General features: G+C 43.3%; 2 protein-coding genes across 4 annotated transcripts in view; one reads left to right on the plus strand and one right to left on the minus strand.

The window, feature by feature from the left end:
• The first annotated feature begins 468 nt into the window (after positions 1 to 468).
• Positions 469 to 5,632, plus strand: STAR (steroidogenic acute regulatory protein). The gene is made up of 7 exons (XM_086703709.1): positions 469 to 703; positions 2,067 to 2,180; positions 2,508 to 2,635; positions 3,274 to 3,432; positions 3,569 to 3,753; positions 4,323 to 4,416; positions 4,908 to 5,632. The coding sequence occupies exons 1-7, from the start codon at positions 640 to 642 to the stop codon at positions 5,019 to 5,021; spliced, it is 858 nt and encodes a 285-aa protein (XP_086559835.1). The 5' UTR covers positions 469 to 639; the 3' UTR covers positions 5,022 to 5,632.
• A 2,469-nt stretch (positions 5,633 to 8,101) lies between these two features.
• The window catches only part of ASH2L (ASH2 like, histone lysine methyltransferase complex subunit), a 32,539-nt gene continuing 17,573 nt past the window's right edge, over positions 8,102 to 23,067 (minus strand). For all 3 annotated transcript variants that reach the window (XM_086703707.1, XM_025921424.2, XM_086703708.1), the window contains 6 exons: positions 16,517 to 16,684; positions 16,026 to 16,219; positions 11,126 to 11,218; positions 9,735 to 9,833; positions 8,932 to 8,991; positions 8,102 to 8,837 (listed from right to left, as the gene is read on the minus strand). In XM_086703707.1, coding sequence (XP_086559833.1) covers positions 8,730 to 8,837; positions 8,932 to 8,991; positions 9,735 to 9,833; positions 11,126 to 11,218; positions 16,026 to 16,219; positions 16,517 to 16,684 — 722 coding nt within the window. In that variant the 3' untranslated portion in view covers positions 8,102 to 8,729. The remainder of the gene's footprint in view (positions 8,838 to 8,931; positions 8,992 to 9,734; positions 9,834 to 11,125; positions 11,219 to 16,025; positions 16,220 to 16,516; positions 16,685 to 23,067) is intronic.

Below are 23,067 nucleotides of genomic sequence, written 5' to 3' on the forward strand. Positions count from 1 at the left end.
TTGCCAGGTGAATCTGGCTTGAAAGCAACCTCAAGTTCAACCTTAAAGGGAAAAGACTTCGTCCCAGACCGGGGCAGGTTTCTCAAAGAGTAGCGTGCAGTTCACAGGATACCTGCGCGGCAACCCGGGCATTCTAGCCTCAATTCTAGACCGGGTTAGATCTAGAGTTTCTGAGGCCAAGGGCCGGAAATCTGCATTCCACATGCTCTTTGAAAACCACAGTTGGATGGTGTACGCTTTCTTCTAAACTGCCTTGACCTCAGCTGCTGCTTTTTCTCCCCGCTCCATCCGCTGGAGTCTGGCACCAACCTCCCTGCTCCTTTCTGTGCACCCGCCCCCCCCCCCCCCACCACTCCCCGCAAATGGCCAAAGCCATGGCGTGAGGCAATCCCTCTGCCCTTGACCCTTTCCTTTGCATAGCGAGTGATGGCTTTTTTATCTCCTGATGATGAAGTACAGCCTTCAGCCAGGGGGCATTTAAGACACGGGACATGCAGCTGGGCGCAGCCACAGCCGCAGGACCCAGAGGCAGACCTTGACAGCTGGGGAAGGAGGGAAGAAGCCACCCTCGAGAGCAGAGGCCACAGCAGCAGTGGCAGCAGCACCGTTACCCTGCCTGTCCCCCGCTGCCTGGAAACAATGCTCCTAGCGACGTTCAAGCTGTGCGCTGGGAGCTCCTATAGACACGTTCGCAACATGAAGGGTGAGATCTGGGGCGAGAGGCTGGCCGCGTGGAGGCCATGTGGTTACTGGGACGGTGGGGGGACGGGGGGGGGGGGGGGCGGCCACTCCGCGCTTATCTCACTTGCGCCTCTTGTTGGGTGAATGTGAGCAAATCTCTCACCTTCTGGGACCTCCCTTTTCCCACCTGAATGGTTGGCCTGGATACGAAGATGCCTCCGTCTCTTCTGGGTTCTGTCACTTGTGCTGTCCTCTCTGGGGCACCAATCTTTCTTGAACTTTGCCTGGATTGGCACTAAGGGTACCAAGAGAGCCACAGCCACAGTGGCAGAGGTGGGAGTGAGCCTTGACGCCAGTGAGCAGTGTTGGCAGGCCTGAGACATCATGGGCAGGGAAGAGAGGAGAAAAAAAAGAAAGTGGGGAAGGCCCCGAAGAGCAAGGCAGAGAGAGGAAGTGGGTGCAGCAGGAAGTCGTGTTCCCATCCTACAAGGAGGAAGCAGAACCAGGTACCGAAGTCTGGTTTGGTAGAGCTAATCAGGACCCAGGGCCATCCTAGTCAGTCCCCTGCAGTCACTGAAGGGTACACAAACCAATCTAAAGTCCTTTCCAATTACCCTGGGTTGAACAGGCTTCCGTTCATTTTATTTTTTTAAGTTTATTTATTTTGAGAGAGAGAGAGAGAGAGAATACAAGCTGTGGAGAGGCAGAGAGAGAGAGAGAGAGAGAAAGAGAGAGAGAGAATGAATCCCAAGCAGGCCCTGCACTGTCAGTGTGGATCCCAATGCAGGGCTTAAACTCACAAACTGTGAGATCATGACCTGAGCCAAAGCCCAAACTGGACTGAGCCACCCACCCAGGCACCCCTGGGTTCTGTTTAGAAGGAAGCCGTGCTTAGAAGACCCGGCCCAGCAGTAGGGCTGTTCCACCAGATCAACAGGATCCCTTGCTCAGACCCCAGTGGCATGCAGAGCAGTTACTCATGCGAAGGACCCCAGCTGCTGACAGCTACACAGGCCTCAAGGGCTGGGGGTCTTGAATTCTCCTTCCACAGCCAGGATTTTTCTGCTTGTTTGAACAGAGCTTCTTTCCCTTTCAAGAAGGAAACTGCAGCAGGTTCTGGTGCAGCCCCTGCCTCCAGGCAGCACCAGGCCTGGCCAGCCCAGATGGAAGACCGACTCTGGGCCCAAAGGCGGCCTGGCACAGAGTGACAGCACTGGGTGGAGGTGGCCTGGCTCTCATTCAGACCCCACCAGGGATCTGTGTTCCTGTGCAAGTTACCTCTCCCTCCACGCGTTTCCTCCTCTGTGGCAAAACGAAGGGGTGGAACCATCTCGCTCTAAGGGGATTCCTCTGTTCTACGCAACAATATTCTCTCCTCTCTGCAGGGCTGAGGCACCAAGCCGTGCTGGCCATCGGCCAGGAGCTGAACCGGAGGGCACTAGGGGGCCCGACCCCGGGTGCATGGATTAACCAGGCTCGGCGTCGGAGTTCTCTGCTTGGTGAGTGCTGATGCTTCTGGGCTTGTGCCGGTGGCAGGAGCTTGTGTACATTGCTCTGTGCACGACCCACCTCCCCCTAACTAGCCCTCAGCTGGCCTTTCTCACTTTGAGGGGGTGGGACCGGGGTGCAAGGCTCTGCAGACCCCGTCGGCTGCAGCTGTGTGTCTAACTTCACCTGTAGGCCGGACCCTATGACTTTGGCCTTGGCTCTTCAGAGGAAAGAGCAGATCCAGACTCAAAGGATGGAAGCGCGGGTGGCAGGTGGGGGCGGGGGGATAGGCTAAGGAAACGGAAGCAAGCTCGGTCTCTCCTGGGCTGTGTATCCAGGTTCTCAGCTGGAAGACACTCTCTACAGTGACCAGGAGCTGGCCTATATCCAGCAGGGAGAGGAGGCCATGCAGAAGGCCCTGGGCATCCTCAGCAGCCGGGAGGGCTGGAAGAAGGAGAACCAGCAGGTGAGGGTGGGCCTGGAACCCCCGTGCCTCACTGTTCCATTGCCATCCTCAAGGCCATTCTCACAATTCCCGCCTCACGCAGCAAGTGGTTTTAACTTACATGCTGCCTAGTGTCCAGAGTTCAGGTAAACCCTCTCCTTCTCCCAAGTTCTGAGTTAGCAGACACTAGTTTGGGAGTCAGGAAATCCGGGATCGAGGCCCAGCAGTGCCCTAAGGGTCTCTACATCTTTCTGGTGTAAAATGAGGACTGAAAACATCCTTAAGATCCCACCCAATACTGTGTGTACATAATGAGCTGGTTGTAGACCAGACTTTCCCGCTTCCAGTTTTGTTTTGCTCAGGAAATTTGAGCTTCTGAGGTCAGGTAGGGGGGCCTTTTCAGTTGGACCTACCCACATTTACCACCAAGAAACAAGGGTCCAGAAGCAGGCAGGTTACTGCTCAAGGTTTCAGCAGATGTATGAGGCTCATGGCGGGAAAGATGACCAACTGTCTTAGAAGAAGTAATTTTAGGCTTCCTCATGCTTAGAGTTCTTTGTGCTGTTCCCCTTCCTGCCTTGCCTGTCCTTGTCATATTCCTGCCTAGGAATATTTTTCTGTAAACTTTATCCTGAAGCTCCTTTTTTTCTCCCTGACAGGCAAATGGGGACACGGTACTGAGTAAAGTGGTCCCAGATATGGGCAAGGTGTTCCGGTTGGAGGTGGTGGTGGACCAGCCCATGGAGAGGCTTTATGAAGAGCTTGTGGAGCACATGGAAGCGATGGGAGAGTGGAACCCGAACGTCAAGGAGATTAAGGTGAGGAGAGTCCAGGTGTGGGTGGCAGGAACCCATGGGAGCCCAGTCTGAAAGGTGTGCCAAAAAGGTTGCAAGCTGTGGGTGGTGCGTCAGCCCCAGCACTGGCTAATGATTCTGGCTCCCCGTGGCCCGGTAGGTCCTGCAGAAGATTGGAAAAGATACAGTCATCACCCACGAGTTGGCTGCAGAATCAGCAGGAAACCTCGTGGGGCCCCGGGACTTCGTGAGTGTGCGCTGCACTAAGCGCCGAGGCTCCACCTGCGTGCTGGCTGGCACGGCCACACGTTTCAGTGAGATGCCCGAGCAGAAAGGCATCATCAGGTAATACTGGCAGTCGCCCAAAACCTCTCTTCCCTCACGCAGGCTTGTGGGCACGTGCCCGGCAAGGGTGTGATGAATCCTCGGCTCCAAGAAACCAGTCCTTGGTCCCTACCTTCAACTGCCTTTTGCACAGGAATATGGAGGAAGACAAGTTCGGCCCTAACCAACCTTCCTAGAAAGTTTAAGAACCTTAATAATTTTCTAAAACATGAGGTAGGGCTGAGGTTTAGCTGGTACGCTCAGGTCTGGCCATACTGGCGACTGAAATGCAAGCCATACTGCTTAGAACACAGCTGCTGTTTGTGAGGGGCCGCACCCATCACCTGGGACCCTTTCCCTGGCATCCGGCAACTCACAGGCACCACAGGGGGCCTTCAGGCTCCAGCCCCAACCAGCATGTGTTCCGGTGAGCTGGTAACCAGGCCAACTGTTAAGTTTATCACCCTTGACAAAATAGTTCTGAGACTTAGAAAAGACAAGGTACCAGAGAAGTGTGGCTCGTATAACTGGTCAGCATAAAAAGAGCATTCTGCCTTGTCCTCCTGACTGGACTGCTCTCCATTTGCCAGAGGAGAGCATGGTCCCACTTGCATGGTGCTCCGTCCCCTGGCCGGAAGTCCCTCGAAGACCAAACTCACGTGGCTGCTCAGTATTGACCTCAAGGTGAGGGGCACAAAGAGGTGGCTAGTGGGTAGGGGGTGGGGAGAAAAACTGACTCTTACCCTCCCACGTGATCCTGCAAGAACAGGAAAAACCCTCCTCCATTTTGAGACAGACTGTTGGGAGAAGGACGAGGCTTGAGTATCGGCCTGCTATTCCATCATCTCCACGGACTACAATAGCTCCCTTTTACCTCATATCAAATTTCAGCTCTGTAGTTGCCCATTTGGAAAGAAGGAAACTTAGACCCCCAAAGATATGGTTGCTAGCTCAGGGTCACACAATTGACCTTTGTCTTGACATAATTGACCGCTCTTACACGGTCATGACACAGCAGGGCAGTAGGGCAGTCCTCCCGGGTCAACTCCAAGGTCAACCTATAAACAGAGCTGGAAGACCAAGCCCCAAGCAATCCATGTTTGTGACAGGTACAGAGGTGTCTACAGGGGAACATCACCCACAAGGTGGCCAAATTCTTCTATCTTCTACTCTAGGGATGGCTGCCAAAGACGATCATCAACCAGGTCTTATCACAGACCCAGGTGGACTTTGCCAACCACCTGCGCAAGCACCTGGAGTCCAGCCCCGCTCCTGATGCCAGGTGTTAAGGACCAGCCTGCTGCTTCCAACTGTTTCTAGCGCACTGGCTCGCATGCCCTTCAGGGAGATCCCTGCTAGAAGCCTACAAGTCTGTTTAAGCTCTTCATCCGGGGACTGTGGAATGGGCTGGAGTATATTTAGGATGCTGGGACTGGCAAAATTTTAGGACCAAGAAAATGGGGACAGAGCTTTTAAGAGAAAGAGCTTTCTAACTCTATTCAATGATTAGCTCTGAAATGAAGGTTAAGGGCTCCAAAATATTTGTAAAACTTCCTTCTGGGCCCTTACACATCTATTTAAAAACATCTTTATAAAATGCTACTAGCTGACACAGGGTGTAAGTACAAGGACTGGGACCTCATACTTTAGGGGCTCAAGAGCTCCATTCCCCGCAGGCAGTGTGGGGGGGGTCTTACAAAAGGGACTCCAGCAACCCTCTGCTCCTCTACCAAACAGGTAGAGAGCTGCATCAAAGACCAAGTAACTCCCCACAGCGGATGTGTTCTAGAAATGTAGTCTAAGTTTTCTTGATTGAAAAAGATACGAAACTAATTAAATTAGTTACCCTATTTCTTCCATGGGCACCAGTCAGAATAAAGAGTTGTAACTAAGACGCAAACTTCAGTCTGTACCTGTTTAAAAATTCTACTCTTAAAAAAAAAAAAAATCATTCTAGTAAACAGCAACTTCATGCTAAAGGAGTCCTGGACAAAGATTTTAATTAAACTAGATCCCCGAGCTCATTAAAAGGAAAAACTACTGGGGACATAGGTCACTCAATTATTTAGAATCTGCTGCCAGAATCTTTCATAAGTACTTAATTTCCACAATAAGCACAAGCCTAATTTTTTAAAGTTTATTTAGAGAGAGAGAGCAGGAGTGGCAGAGAGAGAATCCCAAGCAGGCTCAGCGCAGAGCCTGATGTAGGGCTCGAACTCACGAACCCCAAGATCATGACCTGAGCTGAAATCAATAGTCGGATGCTTACCGACAGAACCACCCAGGTGCTCCAAGCCTAAATCAATTCTTAAAAGAACTCTAGAACTGGTAGCTGACAGGCATTGCAAGATGAAGGTGATGACTGAGGATTTTTATTTATGTAATTAAAAGATAGGATGGTACCAAATAAAGAAAATTAATGATATTACTAAGATAAACAAAAACAAATTTTATTATTTTCCCTTCTGTGAATGTTGACACCTAACAAGGGAACTGAATCTGTAAGGTTTACTTATTTATTCTGAGAGAGAGAGAGAGAGAGAGAGAGAGAGGGACAGGGGCAGAGAGAGAGAGGGAGACTCCCAAGCCGGTTCCACACTGTCAGGGCAGAGCCGGACACTGGCCTCGAACTCACAAACCCCAAGATCATGACCTGAACTGAAGTTGGACACTTTACCTACTGAGCCACCCACGTGCCTTGGAAACTGAATCTTCAGTTATTACATCTGCTTCCAGCTTGGCTCAGGGCTGCCAATTTCACGGCTTTCACAGTAAAACAGGTCACTGTTTTACTATTTTGAGAGAAGGCCAAAAGAGGGAATATGGTGAGAGCAAATTCCCCTTTCAAGATTCAGAGAATTTATGCTTTCAAAATATAGATTGGGGTGGGATTACTTTGCTAAGAAGGGTGAGTAGGATGAAAAGCCAGCGATTACCACTTGAAACTTTCCCATTCTAGTTATAACAGCACTGATGATTTAAACCGTCCAGAAACAGAGCCCCGGCTTGTTAAGTAAACAGGTTAGCAGTCGTGGGAATGCTCATATTTATGGAGGTACTGAAATTTTATATCTGATAGAAGTGTTTCTTCTTATTTATTCTTATCTCAGAGTAGTCTATTTTTAGCACAGACCAAATTATTATTTACCAGGGAGCCTCAGAGCTGTAGAAAGTATTTCAAGAACAGACTATCCTCCACCCCCAGCTAAGTAAGGGAAAATGACCATCTAAAGATGTGTAAAGTGATACACACTGATTTCAAAAGAGCAGGCTGGAAGCAAGGAAATGGGCTTTCTTGCTGCACACCACCGTTTGGAGCTCAGTTAAAATTTGCCTTCTCCAAACCGTGCAACTGTGTCTTTGAGGGGACTGGGAGCCACTTCCCCACTTGTTTAATTTTATGTTGGAATAAAGTAAGTGGTCAGTGATGATATGCTCACTGACACCATTTTATAGAGGACTCCATGGAGAGTGGGTATTCTGTGAGTCCTTCAAATCAACCTTCTCAAAACACACACACACACACACACACTTTTGAATATGAAATATAAATAGGCAACATCATAACTTCTGTAACCTGATTTATGAAGATCCAATGTACAGAAATTTTATCAAATGGAGAGTGGGTGTACAAGTAATAAAATACGTGGTAATTTATATTACAAAGAATTTACCTCCAGTTTCCTCTACAGAACACTACCCTCATTCTCTTAGAGTTCTTCAAACTCTGATGGTCCAGCTTTATGACCAAGTCTGCCCTCTAAGACCGGCCACGAATGAATGGGTGTCCAGCGGTGACAGGCTGAGCCTTCAGCCTACAATCACACTGATTCTGTTAGGTTTCCTGTTAAGAGATGTGGAATGGCCAAAACAGCCTGGATGGTTCATTAGGAGACAAATCTATTAGTCAAAGCTACCAAGTTAAGGTACCAATAGTCACATGAAATTTGGGAAATTCCTGGGAGGCTGCATTGTCACTGATGTATTAAAAAGGGGGACAGGGAAGCCATAAGGGAGCTCAAGGGAAGGCTCGTTCTTACATTCCAGTTTTTAGTATTCTGAATCGTCACGTATTTGGAAGGAAGGTAAGTAAGGCAAGAAAACAACGTGCACGCATTAGCATACACGTTCAAAGGGAAATGCTGGAGGGACACCATTAACCCTTTTAAACTCTTGTTCATCTCCTTGAGGTGACTTCCACTGGAGAAAAAGGGTGGCTGAGCTGGCTAGAGAGGATGGAAGCAGAAGAGGGGCTGGGATAGTCAGAAACCCGCCTCCCTCCCCCTGCGCTGGCTCCCTTCCTCACTGCCCACATCGCTACCCCTGTCACCAAGAGGAACTCACCCCGAAAGGGAAGCAGAGTGCCACACACACTTGAAGACAGGTTTTATTTGGGAAGAGTTTCTAATTGTTAAAGCTGCAAGCACGTTCTTTTTACAATTACAGTTCTAGAGACCTAGTAGTTTCAGAGACCCCAGTGTTCAAAAATATTTCAAAAGGAATAAAAACCCATACCAAAAGGAAAGACCTTTTAGATCTGGAATGTACAGCCACTGATTTCAGCTGTTCTCAGAAACAGGCCTACTACTTCCTTGGAAATCGGATGGGATGGAGTCAATGCCACAAAAGGAGAGGTCTTTAAATAAGTCAGTGCCTTAGACGAGATTATTCACTCCTCAGAAAATACAATAAGGTAACTAGTCCTGGTCGGAGGGATACGTGGTACAGCACCAGTTTCACAGGGGGCGCAAATGATCCTGGGGTCAGCAGCTGTTGGCATATGGCACACAAAATAGAAGCAGTCACCAGAAGTGGGGAGAGTGTTGAAAAGCAGGGAGTCTCCCAGTCTCACCCATACTTTTAATTTGCTAACAGCACAGGCTGTGTCCTGCAGTATCTTTGGGAGAATGTTTGCAACAGTTCAAAAAACAAAAACAGGCCTCCCTCCCCAATTTATTCCCCAGCAAGTCCATGTCTGCAAAGAAAGAGGGACCTGGTCACGGTTCCCATGGAGGACTCCGCCTCCCATCCACTTCTGTTTCCACATGATATAAGACATCAGCCAGAGTATGTTCTACCACAGCGCCCCAGCCCATGTCACTCATCTGTGGGAGGAACAAGAAACAGAAAGGAGGTGATCAGAATAAGTATGGCAAGAAGGAGCAGAGATACTGAGGATGCACTGTGAATGTTACTCACAGGGCGGTAAGTGAGATCCTTTGGAGGATACTTGAAGCACGGTCCAAAGTTAATGGAAACCTGGGATAGATCAATTCAAGCAGACAGGAGAAAACAGAGGAAAATAGTGAAAAAAAGCTTAATGTGACCTGGGAACTTTTTATTTTTAAATGTAGCTATGATATTCAGGGTATAAGTGGAACTAATGATATAGATTACCAGTGCTAAAAGTGGTCAACACCCTAATGTCCATCAAAAATTAGGTAAATAAAATAGACTTTTGTTGATTTCTGTTTATTACCTGAAGATTTCCTTATCTTACTCCAGTGGTGGTTACTGACAGACTAAAAGTATATGTAAATTTCCAGATATTACCTTTTCAAATCACTTAAAAAAAGACAACAAAAAAACCCCACAATAGGATCTGATGATAGTCCCCTTCATACTGTATCGTGTTAAAAAAAAGATTGGCATAAGCAACACTTACTAACCAATGATGGTGGGTTATCATGACATATAACACCAAGCTGACTTCTGCATGCATATGCTTCACATCCTTTACACTGAACAATGACATTTACCGTACAGCACATTCAAAGTCAAAGTATGGAGCACACTAGTTGCACAATCTTTTAACTATCCAAGCAAATACTTCCTAAGACACCCAACTGTTTTTGGAACAAACAGTAACAACAGGAACGCATTCCCATCTCACTCTTAGGCTACTCAGATTTCTTTCTAGAATTCACATCAATGGTCATCCATCACAACCATTCACCTGTTTCCCTCAAGTTCTGTTCACAGGATGAACAGACGATACATACCGTGCAACTCTTATACAGTGAGATGGCCGGAAAGTAAACCCCTTCAAAAATATCTTTGTAGGCCACACCTTGATTGACACCATTTTTATAAAATATTATCTGAAACAAAAACAACGGTTTTACTTCAGAATTTAACAACAGAACAAGCAAACTGAAGAACTCCCTTGGAGAACCCTTTACAAGCACTGCCACCACGCTGGTAATGATGTCTTCTCAGAAGAGCATACAGCTGATGTAATAACGTCTTCTTACATTTTTAGGGCGTATTTACATGCACCAATCTAGCTGGTCTTCAGGTTTTTCAGAGCATATTTATATGCACCATGTAAATGGTGGTCTTTAGGTTTATTTGCTTCGGAATTCCTACATTACCTGTACCAAAGCATTCTTTCTATTATTCGTTATACTATCTGTATAAAAAACAAACTGGTCTTCTGCCGATTCCTCAGAACCGTACCTACTTAAGCTTATTTATTTGATCCCTTCCCTTGCATCAGATTCTCACTTCTGCATTTCTACTTTGAAAATCTCTTCAGATCCTCTAAGTTTCTGAATCCTCATTTTCTTTGTCCTTTCTGTCTGGAAATTATTCTGAATATCCTCTCTTAATCACTACATATGGACTTCAGAAAAGACCCCCTTTTCTCAAGTAACTTTCTCTGCCTGTTCTTCCCAGCAAGAGCTGTCTTCTCCTGGGCTGGATTTTCTGGCTGTATCATCCTAGGTCCGTTACCTGTTTCCCTTTGCTATTTTCTCCCCTAAAAACAACTGGAAGCCTACTTTATTTTCTCCTACATTAGCTTCTATTACTGTCCTAGACAGCGATCACAGCATTTTTAGGGAACAGTGTTTCCAGCTCAAAATTTTCTTCCACCCCTTCTCCTATTTTGGGCCAGACTGTATTTATGGTACGACTTTGGCCAACAACCTTGGAAAGGGGAAGTAGGGAAAGTTCTAGAGGAACTAAATAAGCCATTACAGCTCCTGCTGCCTCTGGGTCACAGAGCAAGGTCCCCTCCTCTTCTATTCAGTGTTCCTCCCTCTGTACTTGATACTTCCTGAGCAGAAGAAATATCTCTGCCTTGCTTCCTCAATCGCATATGGATTTCCTTATTAGGCTGCTGCTTTTACCCTCTGCACTGGAGACTGTCCCTAGAAGAACACCGATCATCTCTCTGAAAGCGGGATGGTGACACAGGAAGAGCGATCTGGTCCCACAATCACAGCAGGCAGGAGAGGGAGCTTGCTCTGCGGCTGGCGAGCTCTCATAGCACATACCCCTTCAGTCCTCTCTGGGCCTCACTTTCCTCACTTTTATAATTAGGAGCCTGGTCCCAATCTTCAAAGTTTTCTAGTTCTGACATTTTTATGATCATGACTCACCGACTCACCTCACTATGGGGGGTCTGCTTTAGGCTCTTCTCTGCTTTATCCACAAAGTCTTTTTCCTCAAAATACAAATAACTCTTGAACTTTATCAAAGCCTTGAAAACCAAGAAAGAAGGAAAGGGAAAAAAGGGAACATTGAAGCATCAGCTACATCATCATGAAATTAAAAAAAAAAAAAAAAAAAAAAAAGCAATTTCAGACAAGTAGCATTGAGTCCTTGTGTTTTTTTATAATTTTTTTTTTTTTTTAACGTTTATTTATTTTTTTGGGACAGAGAGAGACAGAGCATGAACGGGGGAGGGGCAGAGAGAGAGGGAGACACACAATCAGAAACAGGCTCCAGGCTCTGAGCCATCAGCCCAGAGCCCGACGCGGGGCTCGAACTCACAGACCGCGAGATCGTGACCTGGCTGAAGTCGGACGCTTAACCGACTGCGCCACCCAGGCGCCCCGAGTCCTTGTGTTTTGCAACAGAAATTAAAAATCTATGCAGGGTTAGCTTTGCTAGATTTTAAACAACTATGTGCTTCTTAAAAAATACCAGATGGCACATACTTGCTAAACATTTTCAAAAAAAGACATTTCTAAGATTTGCGAGGAAATACATACACACATATATATACTTTCATCACAACAAAAATACCCATTAAGTTAAAAATAATTCAGTTTTTTTCCCCCTCAGTAATCTCAGTGAAAGAAATGACAACCTTACTGGGCCTAAAATCTCCTATTCTATAAAAACATTTTTTTAGAGCCAATTCCTTCCCTCCTAGTTCCCTACCTGTTTCTCCTATAGGTGGGCCTCTGGGTCACCCCTTCCTTGCTGGTTCTCAAGAGCCTAACTATTCACTCCCAGGGAAATATATGACATTAACTTTTAAAAATTTTAATCTCTAGCACATACATATATTAAGCATAGTAAAAAAAAAAATTCAAGGGGCGCCTGGGTGGCGCAGTCGGTTAAGCGTCCGACTTCAGCCAGGTCACGATCTCGCGGTCCGTGAGTTCGAGCCCCGTGTCAGGCTCTGGGCTGATGGCTCGGAGCCTGGAGCCTGTTTCCGATTCTGTGTCTCCCTCTCTCTCTGCCCCTCCCCCGTTCATGCTCTGTCTCTCTCTGTCCCAAAAATAAAAAACAAAAACAAACAAAAAAAAAAAACGTTGAAAAAAAAAAATTCAAGAGATATACAAGAACATGAAATTTCTCTACCTCTCCCCATGTCCCTCAACACTTAGTTTCTCTTTGCCAAAAGGGATCTCTGCTCCAGTGGCCTTGTATCCTTCCAGAATGTCTAGGCATATATTAATATCTTCAAAATTAAAATCAAACAAAAAACCCCACATCAGACAAAAACACAAAGAAGCAAAAAGGACTGATACTACCCAATTTAAAGACTGACTCTAAAACTACAATAATTAAGACAGTGTGGTACTGGCATAAAGATCAACAAATAGATCAATGGACTAGAGAGCCCAAAAGCTAAACGTCTGCATTCTTCTTATAAAACCATCTGATTCCGGACGCCTGGGTGGTTCAGTTGGTTAAGCGACTGACTTTGGCTCAAGTGATGATCTCACAGTTCATGGGTTTGAGCCCCACATCAGGCTCTGTGCTGACAGCTCAGAGCCTGGAGCCTGCTTCAGATTCTGCCCTCCCTCTCTCTCTGTCCCCCCCCCCCACTCACACTCTGATCTCTGTCTGTCTCTCTCAAAAATAAACAAACATTAAAAAATTAAAAAAAAAAAAAAAAAAGGGCAAAGCAAGACCCCAAAAAGTCATCTGATTTTCACAAAGGGCACCAAAGAATTGAGAGAAAAAATTTTCAAAAACTGATGCCCATATGAGGCGCCTGGGTGGCTCAGTCGGTTGGGCGTCCAACTTCGGCTCAGGTCACCATCTCATGGTTCTCATGAACTCATGATGTGGGTTTGAGCCCCACATCAGCCTCTGTGTGGACAGCTCAGAGCCTGGAGCCTGCTTCAGTCTGTGTCTCCCTCTCTCTCTGTCCCTCCTCTGTTTGCTCTCTCTCTCTCAAAAATAAATAAGAAAATTTAAAAAAAATTAAAAAAAAAACCACACCCATCCATGTGGAAAAAAAATTAAGCTTCATCTCTACTTTACACCATATACAAAAAGTAATTCGAGGTGGATCAAAGATCTAAATGTAAAAGCTAAAACCATGTTTTCAAAGGAAAACATGGAATATCTTCATGAGTGGGGAGTAGGCAAAGAATTGTTAACTTATAGAAAGCAATAGAACTATAAAAAAAATTTGACAGATTTCATAAAAATTAAAAATGTCAGTTCATCAGAAGACACCATTAAGAAAATGAATAAACAAGTCACAGACTAGGAGAAAAAATTTTTTTAAAAAGTCATTTTTTGTAATGTGTATTCATTCTTGAGAGACAGTGAGCAGGGGAGGGGAAGAGGGAGAAGGGGACAGAGGATCGATCTGTAGTGGGCTCTGTGCTGACAGCAGCGAGCTGGATACGGGGCTCAAACTCAGGAACCGTGAGATCATGACCTGAGCTGACGTTGGATGCTCAACTGACTGAGCCACCCAGGAGCCCCCAAAAATAATTTTTAACCAAGGACCGTAATCCAGAATATATTAAAAAAAATTCCACAACTCTATAAAAAAAGATAAACAACCTGATTCTTTTTAAAAAGGCAAAATATTTGAAAAGAAACTTTACAAAAGAAAATAGATGAATGGCTAGTAGCACATGACAACCTGCTCACCAGCATTAGTCATCAAAGAAACGCTAATTTAAACCATAATGGGACACTATACTAGGCACCCATCAAAATGGCTACAATTAAGTTGGCAAACAACAAATGGTGACAAGGATGTGAAGCAACTAAAATGACCTTACATCACAGGTGGGAATGGAAAGTCTGTCAATTTCTTCTAAAACTAAATCTATAACTACCCTTTGACCCAAAGAAATGAAAACATATTTACAAAGACATTTGTACAAGAATGTACATCACAACTTAATTCATAATAGCCCCAAACTTGAAACAGCCCAAGTGTCCATCAATAGGAAAATGGAACCATACAATCCAGTAATCCCATTACTGGATATTTTCAAAAGATACATGAACACTTATATTTAGTGAAGCATTATTTACAATAGCCAAATTATGGAAGTAACCCAAGTATCCATCTATAGATGAATGGATAAAGGAGATATGGTATATACATAAAATGGGATATTAGTCATAAAAAATAAAATCCTGCCATTTGCAACAACATGGATGGATCTAGAGGGTATAATGCTAAGTGAAAGTAATCAGAGAAAGACAAATACCGTATGATTTCACTCATATGTGGAATCTAAGACACAAAACAAATGAACAAAGAAGAAAAGAGACAAACACAAAAAAAGACTCTTAACTCTAGAGAACTGGTGGTTACCAGAGGTGGGGGTGGGGGAGGAATGTGTGAAATATGTGAAGGGGGAAAACAAAAAATAAAAAAACAAAAAAAGGAACATGTGAAGGGGATTAAGAGTATACTTATCATGATGAGCACTAAATAATATATTGAATTTTTCTTTTCTTTTTTTTTTTTTAAGTTTATTTATTTATTTTGAGACAGAAAAAGTGTGGGCAAACTAGGGAGGGGCAGAGAGAGAAGGAGAAAGAGAGAATCCCAGGTAGGCTCCGCACGGTCAGCGCAGAGCCCGACGTGGGGCTCAAACCCATGAGCCACGAGATCATGACCTGAGCCGAAGTCAGACACTTAACTGACTGAGCCACCCAGGCTCCCCTGTATGGAATTTTTTAATTACTATATTACACACTTAAAACAAATGTAACACTGTATGTTAATTATAATGGAATTTAAGAATTTTCTAAAAATAGGAAAATGGATAATTATATGTCAACTATAATCAATAAACCTAGAAAAAATGGGAAAATAGATAATGCCCCTTCTCACATGCTCTCTCTCACAAAATAAACATTTAAAACAACAATCACAAAAAATCCCAAAACCCAAAAGATTATGTACTGCATGGTTCCATTTATAAAATAAGTTTAAGAACAAACAGAACTAATGGAATAGAATTATGATAGGGAAAAAAATTTCAAGAATGGTTGGCTCTGTAGGGATGGCAGTTGGGACTGATTGGGAAAGAGCATGAGGGCACTTCTTGGGGTGATAAGATTCTAGTGTCTCCTTAGGGGTTTGGGCCAAACTCAAAACTCAGTGAATATACATTTAAAACTTATACATTTCATTTTATGTAAATTTTGTATCAAAATAAATAAATAAATAAATAAATAAATAAATAAATAAAGGTTGAACTCTAGCTAATGATATGTATCTTGAAGTACTTGGGCGCAGGTGATGTATACATATTTTTAAAGTTCATTTATTTTGAGAGAGAGCGTGCACGCACACACACAAGCATGTGTGAGTGGGGGAGGGGCAGAGAGAGAGAATCCCAAGCAGGCTCCACACTCAGCATAGAGCCCACAAACTGTGAGATCATGACCTGAGCTGAAATCAAGAACTGGATGTTTAACTGACTGAGCCACCCAGGCGCCCCCTCCCCCCTCCCCCCCGCTGGTGAGGTATGTTGATGGCTGTAATATTTTCTGAAGTGCATTAAAACAAGATGGATGGATGGATGGATGGATGGATGGATGGATGGATGGATGGAAAAATGAACAGATAATAGGTTAAGGTAGAATCTAGGTGATTGGTATTTGGACACAGACTTTAAAATTCTTTCAACTTTGTTACGTCTAAAAACTTTCAAAATGAAATCTTGGAAGAAAGTGTGAATGCTAGGTCAGCATTACAAGAGAACACTCAGGCCACAGGTGCAGGAATATGTTGGTTGCCACAGGTCTTCAAACCCAGGAATCTCTCAGGGATACAAACTCACCTTATCTTTATAAGTATCGGGCAGTGACTTGGCTGTCTCTGTATCTTCAGGAAGATTGATATAGAATCCCAGGACGTCTCCCTGTCCATAGCCAGAAGAGTAGTGTTTGCCAATTGACTGGTGGAACTTGGTTCCCTTTTTGCTCCTCCACGAATAGCTAAATTTATCATAACCTAAGGGAGCTTGGAGGTTACCTGTCCCAATAAAGAGATGTACAGGAAGTCACAAGATTGCAAATTGACTCTGGTTTGCTAAAAGAAAAATTTCTACTCCTTTTCACTGTATTTTTTGGTCGGTTTTGCAAAATTCCTGACAAACTATTTCTCACAAGTAAAGAGTTATAAAAATATTTCTAGGAAATGCAAACCACCTTATCCTTTAGGAAGTGAATTTTATGCCCATAATCCAATAAGCCAAAAAGTCATGAAGCACAACCACATGGTCTGTACCTTTCTGCCTGCGGTGATGTCCTCATGATCGCTCCCACTCACCTAAGGGCTGGGACCAACCCAGTCTGGCAGCAGTGTCAGGCGGCATCTCATCCACTGTGATTTCAAAGTACCAGGCACCCTTCCGTACCCCATGAGAAGCCCGGACCATGGAGTAGCCCTTCTCTCCAACCACAGTCAGCCGGTCATCAGAGATCTTTAACTGGGGAGCTGCAGTGTGGAGATGGAAACAAAGGCCTGCATCTTACTGGAGGCACTTAGAGACGATTGCCACAAAAACCAGAGTCTCCTACACTCCAGTAAAACAAAGTAAAAAATCAGAAATACCAGATCAGGGCTCTCAAGTTCAGAAGGTTCAAAATCTCAACATTAAGATACGGCCGAAGGAGAGAGGAAGAAAATGGAAGTTAAGTGGTCAAATAACCTAGTTTCTATTAAATGTGATATTTGAGATAACAGGTTAAGAGTTAATTATGCTGTCTATTCCCTAAAATATAACAAACCAACTGTAATGTGCTTGGATCCTGATTTGTATAAACCACCCCCCTTTTTAAAAATAATATGTATTAATTTTTGAGAGACAGAGAGAGACAGAGCAGGAGCAGGAGAGGGGCAGAGAGAGAGGGAGACATACAATCTGAAGCAGGCTCTACGCTCTGACCTGTCAGCACAGAGCCCAAAGTGGGGCTCGAACCATGAACCGTTAGATCACGATCTGAGCAGAAGTCAGACACTTAAATGACTGAGCCATTCAGGCGCCCCCTTCCGCCCTTTTTTTTTTTTTTTTTTTTTAAAGTAAGTTTTAGGCCCAGCATGGGATTGAACTCATGACCCTGGAACCAAGTCACATGCTCTACCTACTGAGTCACCCAGGTGACCCTGTGTAAATCATCCTTTAAAAGACTTGATATTTTAGGGGTACCTGGGTGGCTCAGTTGGTCAAGCGTCCGACTCTTGGTCTCAGCTCAGGTCGTGATCTCGCAGTTCGTGGGTTCAAGCCCCATGTCAGGCTCTGCACTGATAGCACGGAGCCTGCCTGGTGCTATCTGTCTCTCTGCTCTGTGTCTCTCAAAATAAATACACTTTGTCCCTCCTCTGCTCTCTGTCTCTCAAAATAAATAAACTTTAAAAATAAAATAAAAAAATTAATAAAAGACTTGGTATTTTATTTTGAAACAATGTTAGACTTCCAAAAACAGTACACATTCCCCACATGCCCTTCACTCAGCTTTCCCAAATGTTAACACCACCTACAGTCATAACACAATTATCAAAACCAGAAAATTGACAATGATACAATGTTATTAACTAATCTATACATCGTCTTCAAATTAAGCCGATTATCCAAATAATATCCTTTTTCTGTTTCAGGATTAATCCAACATCCACATTTCATTTAGTTGTCATGTGTCCTTAGTTTCTTCCAATCTGGGACAGTTCAAGTCCTTCATGACCATGACATTTTAAAGAGTGCTGGTCACTTTGTTTGTAGAATGTCCCTCAATTAGGTTTGTCTGATGTTTCCTCCTGTTTAAGCCCAGGTTAAGCTTTTTGTAAGGAATATCACCGAAATAATGCTGTGCCTCTCAGTGCATCATATCAGGAAGCACATGATGTCAAAATGCTGATACTGTATTAAACTTTGATCACTTGATTAACGTGGTACCTTACAGGTTTCTCCACTATAAAGTTACCATTTTCCCTTTGTAAATAATGAGTATTTTGTGAGGAGATAAAAAGATATTTCAAGGAAATCTGATTATGGACTGAATTCAGATGATAGCAAGAAATGATCTATTTTGTTAAGTGTGATAATAGCATTGTGGTTATAAAACAAAATATCCATATTTTTAGAGTATGAAGGGTGAGATTTACTTCTTACAAATTCAGAAAAAAAAAGAGAGATGCAGAAATAAACAGATAAAATAGAACAAAAACTTGGTAATTGTTCAATCTGGGAGAAAAGTATATGAAGATTCATCGTATTCATCTTTCTATGAGGCCGTTATGTAAGATAAGGGGACAATCTAAACCAATAGGAGGGGACATAATGACTTGGAAGTGAAGAAAAAAATGACAAAAGATAGGAGAACATTTCCAGGTGTTGTAGGTTGATTTTATCAATGTAGAAACATCACAAATCCAATTAAGACTTAATTGAGGAAAAAGTATTTGAAACAGTGTTTAACACTAGAAGTTGTCTGAATTCTACTTGAGGAAGCACAAAACTTAGCTCTAGCTTTTACAAAGGCCTTTACGACTTACACAGTACTTTCGTAGGTAGACAGGCAGGTAGGCAGACTCTCTGACCCTTGCAACCACCATGCCTACTATGCAGATGTGGAAGCAGAGCATGTGGCTGTTCGAGATCACACCGCAGGCCAGTGTGGCCTGGCTGACAGTGGCAGAGATTGAAAAGCCCTGGATCTGCACTCTTTTTGGTTATGCCACCACAGCTTGTGTACCAGCCAGATACAATGGTAACCTATTTAAATTAAATGCATATTGTTTAGCAGAACTTTCTTAGGTGTTTGGGAAATTCTACCTTCTCAAATACAAATTCTTCATCCTTTACTCCTTCCTGAGAAATTCAGCCCCTGAAATCACTAGGTGGGGGCTGAGCAAGGCAAGTGTTCAGGACAGAATAAAACACTAAAGGACTTACCTCCTCATAAAACACTTATTAATTACATAGGGGAAATAAGGTAACGTTACAGTGGCTAAAGCCAGCCGATACCACCTTAGCAAAACGATCAAAGTGGACATGATCAGTAATGGGACAAATTAAAATCAAGAACCACCTGACAGGATGCAATATGAAGAACACAGCATTTTAATGATATTTCTGTCAAAGATGCAGAACTGAATTGAATCCCAAGTATTCAACCAGACAAACTCAAACTGAGGGATATTCTATAAAACAAGTGGCCTCTAATTTCCAAAAGCTTCAAGGCTGGGGTGCCTGCGTGGCTCAGTTAATTAAGCGTCTGACTCTTGATTTTGGCTCAGGTCATGATCTTACAGTTCGTGAGTTTGAGCCCCGTGTCAAGCTCTATGCTGACAGAGCGGAACCTGCTTGGGATTCTCTCTCTTCCTCTCTACTACTTGCCTGCTCACACTCTCTTTCTCAAAATAAATAAATAAACTTTAAGGAAAAAAAAGCTTCAAGGTCATCAAAGTCTAGGAAAGACAGAAAAACTATTCCAGATTAAAGAAGACTTGAGACAGGACAACTAAATGTAGCACACACTTCTCAACTGGATCCTCTGTTATAATGACATTGGATCAACTGGAGAAACCTGAATATGATCTGAGGACCATCAGAGAGTAGTTAATTAGTGTTAATTTCCCATCTTTGATGGCTATATGCTGGTTCTGTAAGAATGTGAAAGTTTAAAAAATACCCACTAACTCTTTGATACTCTTCCTTTGTAGAGGTGGAGCCTAATTTCCCTCCACCTGAGTGTGGGCTGAACTTAGTGACTCATTTCTAACAAATAAAACAAAATTGAAGCGACCAACTTCAAAGATAGGTCATAGAAGATACTCAAACTCTATTGCGATCTTGGATCACTTGCACCAGAACTCTGCTTCCAGGGTGAGGACAAATAAGTGGTCTATGGAGAGGCCCACATGGTGAGGATCTAAGGGCATCCTGTCAAAGCGGCATGAGTGAGCCATCTTGGAAATAAATCCTCCAGTCTCTAAGTCCTCAGAGACGGCAGGCTCATCTAAGAGCCTGATCTCAGCCACGTGAATTCTCCTGAGCCAGAACACACAGTCAAGCTGCTCTCAGATTCCCAACCCTCAAAAACCACAGAAAATAATGAACATTTGTAGTCTTAGACTGCTAAGTTTTATGTTAATTTGTCAAGCAGCACTAAATAACAACAGAAGGATAATGTCCTTGCTTGTAAGAAATACACAATCAAGTTCTCAAAAACCAGAGGGCATCATGGCAACTTACTCTCAAATGGTTCAAAAAAAAAAATTTGGTACTGTTCTTACAGCTTTTTTTTTTTTTAATTTTTTAACGTCTGTTTATTTTTGAGAGAGCAAGACACACACAGCGTGAGCAAGCAAGAGGCAGAGAGAGAGAGAGAGGGAGACACAGAAACCCAGGCAGGCTCTAGGCTCTGAGCCGTCAGCACAGAGCCCGATGTGGGGCTTGAACTCATGAACCACAACACAATATCATGACCTGAGCCTAAGTTGGACACTTAACCAATTGAGCCACCCAGGCGCCCCTGTTCTTACAACTTTTTTACACATCTGAAATAATTTCAAAATAAAAACATTAAAAGATACAATACAGATTTATCATTAATTTTTATTAGGCTCAGCATGAGTAGCATAAATAGCAAGCATGCATTGCTTTTCTATATATTCTAATAAATGAATTTACTATTAAGGACCAGTGTTCCTACTTTTTCTCCCCTTGTCCAGAATTAAAGCTGTGAAGTATAGTGAAACAAGACAAGTCTCACTTCTTAAAACCTGAAGTCACTTATTTGGCCCTCCCCTACTTGCCCTACTAGCAAAGTATGCTCATCACTACAAGAAGTCAAACAATCCACATATAATGGACATCACACCATGGAATTACATCACTTCACTTCCAAATGACCAGTATCAATACAAGTGTTCATTTCTAGCATGAAATCAAGAAATAACGGGCTTCCAAATGCAATAAATATATGACCTGTTTGGATCCAATTCAAAGAAACAACCGAAAGAAGTGTATTTTAAACAACCGAGGAACTGTGAATGTGGACTGGGTATTAGATCATTAAGGAATTATTATCCATCTTATTTAGGAATAATAATGGTATAATGGTTTCATTCTAAAGAATCCTTGTTAGACACAAATACTGAGGGTTTTTTTTTTATATTTATTTTTGAGAGAGAGGCAGAGAGAGAAAGAGCGAGAGCACAAGCAGTAGAGAGGCAGAGAGGGAGACACAGAATCCGAAGCAGGCTCCAGGCTCCGAGCTGTCAGCACAGAGCCCAACACAGGGCTCGGACTCACAAACTGCGAGATCATGACCTGAGCTGAAGTTGGACGCTTAACTAACTGAGTCACTCAGGTGCCCCTAAATACTGAGGTATTTATTGGTGGATAATATGCTATTTGGAACTTGCATTAATACTCTAGAAAAACAAAGACAAAATTCATAAGGTACGCTTGTCTAAAAGTAGTGAGTTTATTATTTTAAGTAGTGAGTGTATTTAAATTCACTTTCACATTCTAAAGGATAATGAAGGCTATTCTGAATAAATCATGTCATTAAAAGAGCTACTAAACATTAAAGAGTTTTATGACAAAAAAGTCATAAAATCAAAAGACAACTGACAAACTAGGAGAAAATGTTCACAATATGTACCACAAAAAGCCAATATTCCTAGTATATAAAGGGACAGATAATTCAAGGAAACACAAATTAAAACAGCACTGGGATATCATTTCTCACTTATGAGACTGGCCAAAGTTAAAACACAGGACAACACATTCTGTTTGTGAGGCCACGCGGAAATAAACACGCTACATTGCTGATGGGAATACAAAATCACACAACCTTCTGAAGGGAAATTTGGCAAGGCTAGCAAAACTACATATATAGTTGCTTATCTTTTGCTCCAGCAATTCTACTTCTGGAATTCTACCTTGAAAACACACCAGCAACAATACAAAACACACATGCTCACGGTTATTCACTGTCTCTTTGTGATTGCGAAATACTAGAAATAATCTAAGTGCCCACAGAATGGCTGAATAAACCAGATACATCCACATAATAATCATGAAGCTAAAAAAATAGAAAACAATTAGGATGATCTCTTCAAAGTGCTGTGGAGTTATGACATGAAGCAAAACGCAAGAGTATCTATAGTATGCTGCCCTCCGCATACGAAAAAAAGAGATAAAAGGAAATACACATATATCTGCTTATTTGTGCAGAAGAAACACAGCAAAGATAAACTAGAAACTAAAGAGACTGGTTACCTATAAAGGGTAGGTGAGGGGAAAAAAGGGAGAATGGGGTTGCAGGGATGGGGTTGCGTTAACCTTTTCATACAACTTTACTCCTGGAACCACAGTAATGTTTCACACACGCTTCACATAACCCCCTGACACAGACCCATAGACACAGACACACACAGACACAGACACAGACACACACACACACACACACACACACACACACACACACACACACACACACTTTGCCCCTCCCCCGAAAGAGATGGGAGAACCTAAAAACAGCATACAAACACTAACAAATGAGCCTGTTATAAATGAGAAACACAAGCACACTGAAGGTGGTGAGAAAGAACAGAATGAATCTAAGTTAACAGTAACTTGAAGGGATACTGTGAGGCCAAAGACAAAGAGCTGTGCGTAAACACTGGAAGCTCGTGAAGGTTTCTCATAGAGGTTAGCAATTCTGAGACTGCTTTATGTGCATATGAGAAGTGAACAAGGGAATACAATGCAGATAGAGTCAGGTGTCTCACAGTTGGAGAAAGAAGTGACAAATAAGGAAAGGTGGAGGCCTGGAACAACCCTGCAAGCATTTGGGAGCCAAGCTATC

This window comes from Puma concolor, chromosome B1 (genome assembly GCF_028749965.1).
Source record: "Puma concolor isolate L17-30 chromosome B1, mPumCon1.1.hap2, whole genome shotgun sequence".
In the NCBI taxonomy this organism is placed as follows: Eukaryota; Metazoa; Chordata; class Mammalia; order Carnivora; family Felidae; genus Puma; species Puma concolor.